Source organism: Dioscorea cayenensis, chromosome 19, assembly GCF_009730915.1.
Source record: "Dioscorea cayenensis subsp. rotundata cultivar TDr96_F1 chromosome 19, TDr96_F1_v2_PseudoChromosome.rev07_lg8_w22 25.fasta, whole genome shotgun sequence".
NCBI classification, from domain to species: domain Eukaryota; kingdom Viridiplantae; phylum Streptophyta; class Magnoliopsida; order Dioscoreales; family Dioscoreaceae; genus Dioscorea; species Dioscorea cayenensis.
Window position 1 is genome coordinate 25154595 of NC_052489.1, and position 12312 is coordinate 25166906.

Genomic DNA, 12312 nt, shown 5'->3' on the forward strand with positions numbered 1-12312 from the left:
TCCAAATGGGTCTTACAGATCAGAGTTAATCAATATTCATGACCAAGTAGTTCGTTGTCTATATCAGAGTGGGTTCCATTAGACTGGGTCAAAGAACTAGCTAACAACATGTTTATATAAGAGGAAGTTATGAAGAATGAATAATCAACAGTTTGGTCAAAGATTGGAAAGATGTATATCCTTTGGTTGACAATCTAGAAGTCAACTTTGTTTGGTGAGGTTCTTTGACAAGCTCTGTGTAGGTTTAAGCAGAGACACAGATCAACCACCTCTTGTTATCACTGTGAAATTGATGACTATATCTGGTCAGAAATTCAAAAGAGTAACTAGATTGAACTCGTCAACTTACACTCCTTGTTATTTTTGGATTTGACGGGTCTTTTTTTTTAATGATTTATAAAATTATATATATGTTTATATATTTATGTATAAATGTGAATGTTGTACCTTTCATTGTCACCAAAATAATTTAATATTGTCTTAATTATAATTTATTGGCAGCATTGTGATGTTTCCAAAAGTAAATTTGATTGATAAACAATTCTTATGAGATAATAAGGTTTTGTGGGGATATATATGTAAAATTCAAACTATAAGGGAAAATTTCCTCCATTATCTACTCAAAGGACGGCCTCAATAATTTTCCAGAAATATCCATATAATCTTCTCAAAATATTTAAATCAGCCTCATGTTTTTCTTTATTATTTACTTATTTTTTTAATCATTTTTTATATGTCAGATTTTAGAATATGGATGAGATAGATCTTGAATCAGAATAATTTTGAAGCGAATAAATGCAAAAAGAAAACCATTATCTTGATCATTATCTAAAATGGAAACACTTCAGGGACTTTTGCATAATTTAGTTATGTTAGTGGGTTTCTTCGTAAATTTTGCCTCTAATAATTATTCCCGGGTTTATTAAATCGAGACATCCGCCGAAATTTCGAAGAAAAGAAGAAAAAAAAAAAAAAACGAAGCTCGTTTCTTTGTTTTCTCCGATCAAAACACAGCAATCGAAGCTCTTCTCTTCATTTTCTAGGGTTTTCAGTGAGATGGAGATCCTGAACAAGCTCAAAAATCTTGATGCTTATCCAAAGATCAAGGAGGATTTCTACAGCCGAACTCTCTCCGGCGGCATCATCACCCTAGTCTCGTTCGCTCTCATCCTCTTCCTTTTCCTCTCTGAAGCGAGTGAGTTTTCTTTTCTGATGGTTTGTTGTCTAAAAATTTGATTTTGGGAAGATTGTGTCCACTTTTCTGTTTGGTCGATTATTGTTTTGTTGGAGATTGGGAATTTTTAAAAGTGTTTTGAGAATGACGAAGATGTTGGAATTGGTTATGGGCATTGTTTTGATGAGGATTTTCCTAAAGAATGGCTTTCCGATTTAAGGAGTATCGTGGGACATCGGAAGTTGATGGGCCTTAGAGAAGCAGCCTTATTTTGTATGCAAGTTTACTTCCAGAATCATAAATAGATGAACTTGAAGTTGTTGGGATTTTTTATTTATGAGCATCTGGTTTCTAGTAAATTGGAGTGGCAGACATCTCCAAATGATGAATTTTATAGTGAAATAGGATAGTATTTAATTGATTTTTTTCCATTCCACAAATGGGTTGAGATCGGTTAAAGGAAGTTAAATGTGGATGAGATCTCATGGATTGAGATCGGTTGATAGTATGAGACTCTTTGATTTTTAATTTGTTAAAAAGCAAAGAAAGTGGAAGGAAATTGGAGAAGTGAAGAATGGTTGATGCTTTGGAACTTTTTAAAGGGGGTAAGCTTTGGCATTTGCTTTGCTAAAAGCAGAAGGGAAAACCTGAGGACATTTTGAGTTATTGCCTTATTTTCTAATACTCCCCAGAATATGGAAACTTCTATTTTAATTTTGAGAGGTGCTGTCTACTTTAATGACATTAACTATGGTCAGCCTGTTTTAAAGTTTTTTATCATAAAAGCTTTGAACATACAATGCACTTTTACATTAAAATATAACTCAGATAAATTAGGAAAATCTCCATAAGAAAGATAGTTTCCATGCATCTATCCAATGGACACTTCTTGATTTTCTTGTACAAGTTTCCTCGTAGAAGTGGAGAAACATGGATCTTGAATTTTTTCTTTGAATCATGATTTGAAGCTAGCTATGGTCATAAGGAAATTAGCCTACTAGTAGTATAAGCTTCCTTAAAGGACTCAATGCATCTTAAGTGGAAGTAATAAAGACTGTTCGGTCACTTGATCATGCGTGACATTGTCTTCACTTATTAGTCTCTCAAATTTGAGAGTGCTTATACAATTCTTCATGATCGCCCCGGAAATCCTGACAGGTTCTTTTTCTTGCTAAATAGTAAACTTGTTTCCTTTTTTTTGGAAGCTTTTAATTTATCTAATTCTGTGGCGTATGTAAAATAACCCAATGAATAAGGAGTTCAAGAGCCCATTTGGCATTGTGGATTCAGTCAAAGAGCCTTGAATAACATGCTGACACCTTTGATTTTTCCGGAGTCTTCTCATTTGACTTTATCAAACAAATTTTGAAGATGAAAGTTATCTATATGTCCTACTTTTTCATTCAAATAAATATTTTTTTGGCTGATTTAAGAAAATATTTATAGAATCTCAACTTTTTTAGTGTTTGAGCTAAGTTCTGATGTAGCTTGGTAGCCAGGAATAACCGCTATGAAGATATTTTAATTTACCCCATTTTTAACATGAAAAATCTTCAGTTACTGATTCCTTGCATGTTCAAATTTTACAAACCATTTTGCATTAATCACAGCTAATAATAATGGACTTCTATGTTTTTGTGTTTCAGCATGTTGATTTCTTATCTTGTCTCCATAATTGCAGGACTGTTTCTGTTTTCAGAGACTGAGACAAAGTTGACTGTAGATACTTCAAGAGGAGAAAGATTACATGTCAATGTTAGCATTCAACTCACTCCAAGATTTCTATTGCCCCATTTTCTCATTCTTAAAATTGCTTGTGGTTCCAAGATTTATGCCATGATGTGTACCGTAGACAGGCTTTCTAGTCTGTTAAGAAGCCAAGTGATTGTTACTTCAGTAGAAACTATATAATGCTTGATGAGAATTTGCATCCAAGAAGCATTTGTAGTCTATGTCTGAAGAAACTATATGGTTTGATCTGGAAGTCCATCTGTGGTTCTGTTGACTATATGAGCTTTATGTTCTTGGGCATGAATCAAAGACATGCTTTTATTTTGGAAGCTGGTATTCTTGACTTATTTTGTTAATAACAGGACTAATGCTAAGTGCTTGTCTTTTGCAGTTTGATATTACCTTTCCATCTGTTGCTTGTTCACTTCTTAGTGTGGATACAACGGATATCAGTGGTGAACAACATTATGATATTGTATGTTCCTTGCTTTATCTTTTGCATTAGTTATTCTTTTCTTGCATATCTGCTTTTGGTGCTTGGTATGCACTCTTATCTTTTCTTGGAATGCCCTTTCTCTTGCAGAGACATGACATACTTAAGAAGAGAATAGATCATCTTGGCAATGTTATTGGGTCAAGGCAAGGTGGTATTGGTGCACCAAAGGTCAGCAATTTATGTTTTGTATGATTTTAAGTACATATAAACTTTTTTCCTATCTCGCTGTATGGTTTTTTCTTTATTAATATTTTTAAGGTAAGCTAAACTATAAAATGAGAATCTTGGTTTATTGTCTTTAACCTAGCTTCAATGATGGGCTACTACAACACTTTGCAAGGAAGCATATAGTTCATTTGGGAATTCGAGCAATTTGCAATTGTTAAGCATATATATAGTAGACTGAACCTTGCCATATATTGGTATTGATATGATCACTCTTTGCTATGAATGATGAGGTCTATTGCTAGTATGTAGTCTGACTTTCGGAGTACACATTTATTCATAAAGTATGCATTAAAATAGGGAAGTTTATTGCTGGAATATATATTCCTAGCTTATTTATCGAACATTGGTTTAGCTACAAACCTCATCTTTTCCATCTCAAGATTGTATTTCTCTTGTGGCCTGTTTCTGCGATATGTCATGTTATTTGTGTTTCGCTTGTGTATTTCTTTTGGAGCACCTTCATTTCCCCTATCTGTTATAAAGCTGCCTATTACATTTATCTCAATGTTTTGTTTTCAGATTGAAAGGCCTCTGCAGCGGCATGGAGGCCGGCTTGAACACGATGAGGTCTACTGTGGTTCATGCTATGGTGCTGAAGTTGTATGTTTTCTCCCACATATTTTAGAGAACACATGATTATTTGCAATAATTAACTTATATTTAATATTATGAGTTTCTCATACAATTGATATGCATGTGAAAATAAGTAGATCTTTGAGTTTTGCTATGCTGACAAAGTGTGGTATCTGATGCTTGCACACTAAATGGCAGTCCGATAATGACTGTTGTAACTCGTGTGAAGAGGTACGTGAGGCTTATCGAAAAAAAGGATGGGGTCTTAATAACCAAGAACTCATTGATCAGGTCAGTTGAAGATTCATTTTCGATCTTGCAACCAGCTTAAAACTGAACCTGAAGCATTTCTCTAAATCTGTGTTTTTCTTGTATGGATTCATAATAAAATCCCTATGCCAATCATATCATAAATATGCAAATTTTACTTAAAATCTTTGTTCAGTTTGTCATTATATAATTGATATGGACTCTGTTTGCAAGTCACTTTAGCTAATGTGATGCAATCTATTTTCACTTGAGGTTTTGGCAATGCACTTCCTGGCTTACTGATGTAGTTGTTATGCCAGTGCACGAGAGAAGGTTTCATTGAAAAGGTCAAAGAGGAAGAAGGTGAAGGATGCAACATCAATGGGTTCTTGGAAGTAAGCAAAGTGGCGGGAAATTTCCACTTTTCTCCCGGAAAAAGCTTCCACCACTCTAATATCCGTGCGCAGGAGTTATTAGCTGTTCCAATAGGAAATTACAATGTGAGCCTAATAAGCTAGCTGTTGTACGATCATCAGTTATTTTTTTCATGCCAAAGTTTACGTTAGATACTTTAGATTTCTGTCAAGGTCCCAAAGCAAAACGTAATATCTAATCATTATTTCTTTTTTTTCAACAGATAAGTCACAAAATAAACAAACTGTCGTTTGGAAAAGAGTTTCCAGGTGTTGTAAATCCCCTTGATGGGTAAGATTGAAGTTTGGCAGAGTTAACTGGAAAAATATTTGCCATTAATGATTATACTAATGGAACTGATTAAGATTACATTTTTTAATACATGATTATTATAATTTCAGTGCTCAATGGACTCAACAGATGTCGAGTGGGATTTATCAATATTTTGTCAAAGTAAGCCCGACTTGATTTCAGTGTACATATTATGATTGAGCTGTTTCTCTGCTGCTAGACTATTATTTACATTTTATTCTGTAGTTGTATTTGTATGAGTTCAAATCGGTCAATAATCTATTAATTACAGAAACTATTTTCCACCTTCCTGATCTCTGTTTATATTTCATTCTTAAGGTTTCTTACAGACATATGGCATTTCAGCAAGGACATTTTTCTCATTTGTTTTCAGGTTGTTCCCACAATTTATATTGACATAAGAGGACACAAAATTCATTCCAACCAGGTTAGACAGACTGATAATAGCAGCTCTTGCATGGCTATAAACACCAATAACAAAATGACTATCTGAATGCTTTACTTGCAGTTTTCAGTGACGGAGCACTTCAGCGATGAAAAAGATAATTCTAAGTCCCTTCAGGGGGTGTTCTTCTATTATGACTTCTCACCAATTAAGGTATTCCTTCCCTTTTCTTTTGTCTGATATTGATTGTGCTATTACCTTTTAAGGTCTGCACACTGAATGTGTCTGACTCTCATTTTTATGCCACTATATGAGCTTGGCTCATTATCTTTGAAATCTTTTATTAACATGTTCTTCATGTTGTAATCAGAGAGATCAAAACCTTAATACTCTTTTGTTTAATTTGATTCCATGTCATTGGATTTATATTGATCTGCAATCTGGGTTTCAGATCTGGCCTGATACTCCTGAGAGGAGAAATACCAGAGTTACTTAGATACTCCTACCTAGATACAGAGTATCTGGGAAAATTTACACATCCCCATAGGAATATGTATCTTTTCTTTAGTTACGATATGAACATTGGGGACACATTGGATCACAAGATGTATTAGCTGCTATGGATCATTTGATCTGAGTGAAATTTGGAATGGATACGCTTGACGATATAAATCACTTGAAAAATAAATGTCATTCCTGCTGTGTTCCCTAAGTGATGCTATTTTAGTTTATTTATTTGAAAAGGAGAGTTTTGGCTTCACTTATACTTTTACTTTTCTAGAAACAATGTGGTTCACTGTTTATATGCCTACACCTAAAAAAATTGTTTTACTAAAATGTTTTTCGTTTATCTAAAACCAATATGAATCGCATGCTATATATGTACACACACATGTACATATATATATACATCTAGTATTGCCCACATATCCCATTTTCATTGAATTCAATTGTTAGATACTTTCCAATACTTAGATACTCAACATTCATATCTGTGTCCTATTAACACTAGGAGCTACTCATAAAACAATTGCTACAACCTTTCCCAATCTCTTGATCAGAAAGAAAAATTATTGTCTTTCTTGAAAAGTAAGTCTTAACTCTCCATCAAAATGTAGATGATACATGAATGAATACCAAACAAATTTATGACAGAAATACTCAAGAAAGTGCGCTGACATTAGAACTTCATTTGTTTCCAACTTTTATTAAATTCCTGATAACCACAACTTTTGCAACATAGGGAATTGACTCAAGTTTAATTATTAAATTTTCTACCAAGTTTTACAGGTTCACATTTCTGTTGCAGGTGATCTTCACTGAAGAAAATAAATCAATTCTGCACTTCCTGACAAATATCTGTGCTATAATTGGAGGTTCCATTACAACCCTTCTTTTCAATTTTTACTTAATGGACTTATCATTGTAAATGAAATTTTCGGTTATCCTTCTTATGAACACCATGACCATACCAGAATCAACACGCGGACATTGAGAAGCAACCTCAAATATTATTTGCGGTTTTCCCATTGTTTATAAATGACCAATAGGCACTCTTGATACACCAAAATTTTTTCGCATAGAATTTATTTGCTCTGCTCTTTCTTTTGAGGATGTTTTTTTAGCTAAAATTTGTGATTCTGAACTTGTCAGGTGTTTTTACAGTATCTGGAATCATTGATGCTTTTGTTTATCATGGTCACCGTGCGATTAAGAAAAAGGTCGATCTCGGCAAGTACAGGTAATCAGATCACCTTCGACATTCTTAGTGCCCGTATGAATCAAACCCTCAGTTTGAAGAAGGGAGCATTTGTAGAAGTTGAATATGAATTTGGAAGAGAGCTTAAGCCAATTAGGGAGATCAAGTACTTGTCAATACATAGTCAAATGCTTTGTACTAATTGGAATGTGAAATGTTTTGTATCATACTATCATTTTGACAGAAATAAGGCATGGGAAAAATATATATTATTGAGAAACATAACTGAAAACTATAGTGATTACTCTTTTCTTTTCCTTCAATTTATTTAAAAAAAAACCAAAAACTTCTCATGCCTTGGCAATGAAGTTTGTGTTTATGTTTTTTTTTATTATTTTATTTTTAAAATGTGGACAAGTCATGATTTTGAGTTCTTGATCTTTGATTTAGGAGAGAAATAAAATATAATTATGCTATTGCAGAAATGGTGTTTTTAAGTATATCTAATATTGCTAAACATTAATTTTAAATTAAATGCATATAAAAGATCATTATATATTTACTTATGCATGATTACACTGGAAGTTGCGCTATTGCCGGAATTTAATTAGATAGTAAGCTAGTGATGTGTCTGCCTTTCCTGTGCGTTAGATAAAAGCATTGTTGCAGGAAAAAAAAAAGAAATTGGTTGAAGAGCAGAAGAGGATGCGGATTTATTTAACATATCTAAGTTAATCTAATGCAATTTGCCCAATGACAAAATTACCCCAAGCCTTAGACAGCCTATTAGTAATATTTAGGGGAAAAAGTGCAAATCTTCCGGCTTTACACAAAACCTTCACGTTGGGGGTATGATGCTTCTCCTCTTCTTTATTATTATTATTACTTTTTAAAAAAATTTAATTTTTATCTTCGCTTCTCTTTTATGTTAAAATAGATCTTCCAAACACCTTGATGGTAGTATTGATATTTATTTTATTTTTAAAAAGTGATTATATTTTTAAAAAAAATAATATAGACACATCATAGATTCAAACTTACAGGTTTTGACTTCATACAAACTCTTCTATTCTGAGGGTCATCGAGAATTGATATCAATTAAGTTTTTTCGTTTACAATAATATATATTACATAGCTATAAAAAATGAGGTTTTTTACGTAATTATCAAGATAAATGAGTTGTATTAAAAAATAAAATAAAAGAGGAAGGGCAAGGACTTACTGCTATAGCCAATTCTACAGGTAAATGTACCAAGTGCAGTAGGAATTGTTTTCAATGTCCTGTTTTAATGGCTCTCTTGAATTTCTTTGTATCGTTGTTAATAACTTTTAAGTTTTTTTTTTTATTTTGTGTATATATGTTCTCAGTTTAATAACTCTTTAGAAAAAATAATAAATTAAATATATATATATATATATATAATGGTTGCCAGTGTTTGTTTGGAGTACGAAAGATCCAGAAGAAGATGTGCACATACTAGAGTATACTTTTAACTTATGGCAAGAGAACTAACACTGCCGACATCCTACTAGTCACTATCATCGTTAGAGCAGCTTGGGTGTTCGCTTGCTACTTTGCCCCACTTTAGTAACTATTTAGGGGCCGTTTGGTTCACGGTAATGATATATTACCACGTAACGAGATTACCGTGGTAATAAGATTGGGAATGTTATATGCCCAAGAATGTTGTGGTAATTCATGATAACCATGTTTGGTTGGAAACTCATGTTACATAGTAATAAACTTGGTAATATTCTAAATTTTCCAAAATACCCTTGTGTCTACTATTTTATGCAAGTTTAAATTTAAAATAAAATAAAATTTTTGATAAAAATTAACTTTTCGAAGCTAAACATATTCCAAAAATAATGTTATTTAAATTTAATTTTTTTATCCAACAAATAAAGTATGAAAATTATTATATTTAAACAAAGGGTATATTTGTCCAAAAAATATTTCAGATTACCACCCACTTGGTAATCCAACATAGCCACCTATTTTGGTGGTAATGGGATTACCAAGTTTCTTGGTAATCTTCCAATGTTAGTAATTACAAATTATCATCAATATTACCACCACCAATAATCCAAACATGGTAATGTGAAAAGATTACCACGTAACAGACGGTAATGTTTTCACATTACCGCTAACCAAACAGCCCCTTAAGGTTTAATAAATGAATCAATGCTTGATTTTGACTACAACCAGCTTAGTTAACTAATCCAATGAAAATTTCAGATTAAAACCTCTATCCGCTAATCTCTCATACAACCAAATTATCACTGTTTTGTTAAATTTCAAGCTGTCCTATTGTTGAACATCAGACGAGTGCATAGTTCTAAATGCACGACCCTTTTACTGTCATTTATAAATCTAGTGAGGTAGTGATTTAAGCATTTAATAGACATGCCAAACAATTTCCTAATAACAATTACAATATTAGTGAAACCATCACTAGTACCCATTCATATATGCAAGGAGAAAATCTAACAGGTCATTATTTTTGTACATATAGAAGAACAACACAAAACAGTTAAATATTACACACCTCAACATAGAAGAAAGAGAAGTCCACAACTTCATATGTATGAAGTAGATTCCAAGATAATGGCACCAAACCAGAGCTTGGCATGTATATGGCTCGAAAGACGGCAAAATGAACCAGTGCAAGCTGCAGGAATAGCACCAAATCCATACGGCTAGAAACCATTCATTTCCAAGAGATAAGTCCGACGCTTCATGAGTGCCTTAACTGCAGAATTGAAAGGCCCATCAAATGCTCCAAAAACAAAAGCATCGGTATCCTTCCGACTAATGTTATTTCCATTGCTGCCCTCGCTTGAGGGCTTGATCACCACAAGCGTAGCACCTTGCACGCCCATGCCACCGGGAAGTTCCAAGTATGGAGCATACCTTAACTTCATACTTGATGCTGGAATTTGAGTCCTGTTCGATGATGCTGAGGCTGATAATGGCTTCTCCCTGAAATCCTTCAGCTGATCCACACCCATGCTCAGAGTCCCTTGTCCATCTGCATCAATCAATACCAGGCTCCTAAGAGTAGGGTGGTCCTTAATTACAGGGTGCAAAAGATAATGCCTCGTTGAGGCAGCAATCATTGAACTAATAGTCCAGACTACTCGCAGCTTCAGCCCTCCGTTAGTGTAAAATGATTCCGGTATGCTCCCATTATCTTCTACAGAAGGCTCCAGATCACTTGTAGGGTTGCAGTCAATCCGGGTACCACCCAAGATCACACAGTTCTGAAGAGTGCTCCCAAACTCTGCTCTCCATTTTAAAAGTACTCCGTCTTCTGTTCCAACATCACCAGCAGGAAGCTCTATTCTAAGATTGCGGACATGGGTGAAATTCTTAAGCACTTGTGCAGGAGAGTGATGGGAGAGCTGTGGAAAGAGAGGCTTGTTCCCACCGTTGGTGTTACGAAGGTGATTGAAGGGTTTAAGAAGAGTGAAGAGCATAAGTTTTAGGAAGTGGGAAAAGAGGTTCCGGGGTTTTGGAGAAGATGGATTCAGCCCCTCATCCGAATCACCATCAACAGTAACAACCCGGTCGATTTTAACATAAATGTCATGGACAAGAGGCACAAGCATGTTAAAACGCCTTGAGACAGCGGCACATCGGCCAAGAGAGCGAACATCAGCTACCTTGTTCAAAATTAGAAGAACCAAGGAGTCGGGTAATCGATCAAACTCGTCAAGGTCTGGGGAAGGGTCAGCATGAATTCGCACTCTGGGTTGCATTTTGAATATCTACAAGTTGGCTTAGAAAGGCAAACTTGTTGTTGATTCCTACTTCTATGATTCAGTTTTAAGCTCTCAAACTGAATCTATAAAGGTTTCAGACTAATACTCAAATTTCCATTTCAGTTTGAAAGTTCTGAGAACTGAACAGTGAACATGAGGAGGTTAGAACACATACAATGAATCATTAGAGAATCTATCTGCACTCTGAAAGGGTCAAACTCCAAGCCAATCGATCTGAAGGAAGAGCAACCATGAACTACCAATAATTAGAGCTCATAACAAAACCAAGAATCGAAACAAAACACAAAAAAAATTTAAGAAAAACATCATAAATTCGACATGCCACATGAAAGAGAAAAAAACAAAAGCAGAATTGCATTAATTGGCGGATGGATGACAAACTACTAACCTAAAGAAACCAAAAGCTTTTTTTATGCATTCATTGAAAATCTTAGAGAGAGAACAAGAAAAAAAAACTAAAATATCTGTAAATCGGACAAACAATAGCACCAATTAAACCCACAAATAAACCAAACAAATGACAGAAAAAGATTACTTTTTTAAAAGAAAAAAAAAAAAGAAATTTTATATATATTTAATTGCTTAGACATCACCAGTACCTTCCAGAAAAACCCTAGCCTCTCGCGAGTGGTACACAGCAACTGCTACCAATTCGAAATCGAAACTCAGCCACTCCTCTCATATCTCCATCAGATCGGACCGCTCGGAGCTCCAACTTGAAAAGACTCAATCAAACACCAGCCTAGAAAAAACAAAAGTAGGGATTTCGATGAAATTAGGACTTCAGCATCTAGATCTCTCGATCAAAGATGACGAGGGTGGAGAAATCAGGTGAAATTATAGGAAAAACATGGATTTCAAGGAAATGAAAAGGAGAATTAGGGATCGAAATAGGGAAGAAGAGAGCTCCATTCGGACATTAGGGCGAGGGGGGGGGGCGCAACTGGGAGAGTCGCGTGGTCTAACGGGGATCTTATACCACAGTCTTGGAAAACGTTGTTTGAGTTAACGGCGTTAAGTCACGTGATTTGTACGGCTGGCTGGCAAGGAGATGGTCGCTAGCGGGTTGCGGGTCCTACTATGCGTTTTGATCCCCGCTTCCTGATATATAATAAAAAGAATATTAATTTTTTTGAAGTACATGATGGACGTATACTTAGAGGTGTAATCGATCAAGTTCGAGCCGAATAGTAGCGAGCTTGAGCTCAATTGATCGATACTCGGCTCAAGCTCGATTGAGTGTTTATTTTATAACTTGAGCTCGA

At 34.6% G+C, this 12312-nt stretch overlaps 2 protein-coding genes across 2 annotated transcripts; one reads left to right on the forward strand and one right to left on the reverse strand.

Moving 5' to 3' along the window:
- Nucleotides 1-933: 933 nt before the first annotated feature.
- On the forward strand, nt 934-7543 carry LOC120250572 (endoplasmic reticulum-Golgi intermediate compartment protein 3-like). The gene is made up of 13 exons (XM_039259400.1): nt 934-1195; nt 2856-2929; nt 3297-3380; nt 3489-3569; nt 4149-4229; nt 4401-4493; nt 4772-4951; nt 5089-5156; nt 5267-5318; nt 5551-5604; nt 5686-5775; nt 6872-6938; nt 7216-7543. The coding sequence occupies exons 1-13, from the start codon at nt 1057-1059 to the stop codon at nt 7305-7307; spliced, it is 1155 nt and encodes a 384-aa protein (XP_039115334.1). The 5' UTR covers nt 934-1056; the 3' UTR covers nt 7308-7543.
- A 2158-nt stretch (nt 7544-9701) lies between these two features.
- LOC120250021 (F-box protein At4g18380-like) lies at nt 9702-11989 on the reverse strand. The gene is made up of 2 exons (XM_039258756.1): nt 11647-11989; nt 9702-11260 (listed from the first exon to the last, which is right to left on the reverse strand). The coding sequence occupies exon 2, from the start codon at nt 11021-11023 to the stop codon at nt 9962-9964; it is 1062 nt and encodes a 353-aa protein (XP_039114690.1). The 5' UTR covers nt 11024-11260; nt 11647-11989; the 3' UTR covers nt 9702-9961.
- Between the last annotated feature and the right edge of the window lie 323 nt (nt 11990-12312).

Excerpts from the sequence above, each read along its gene's own strand:
- LOC120250021 (XM_039258756.1), bottom strand. The coding sequence starts at position 11,023 with ATGCAACCCAGAGTGCGAATTCATGCTGACCCTTCCCCAGACCTTGAC.
- LOC120250572 (XM_039259400.1), top strand. The coding sequence starts at position 1,057 with ATGGAGATCCTGAACAAGCTCAAAAATCTTGATGCTTATCCAAAGATC. Across the intron at positions 4,230-4,400 it reads CATGCTATGGTGCTGAAGTT|TCCGATAATGACTGTTGTAA; the intron begins GTATGTTTTCTC and ends ACTAAATGGCAG. Across the intron at positions 5,776-6,871 it reads ATGACTTCTCACCAATTAAG|GTGATCTTCACTGAAGAAAA; the intron begins GTATTCCTTCCC and ends TTTCTGTTGCAG.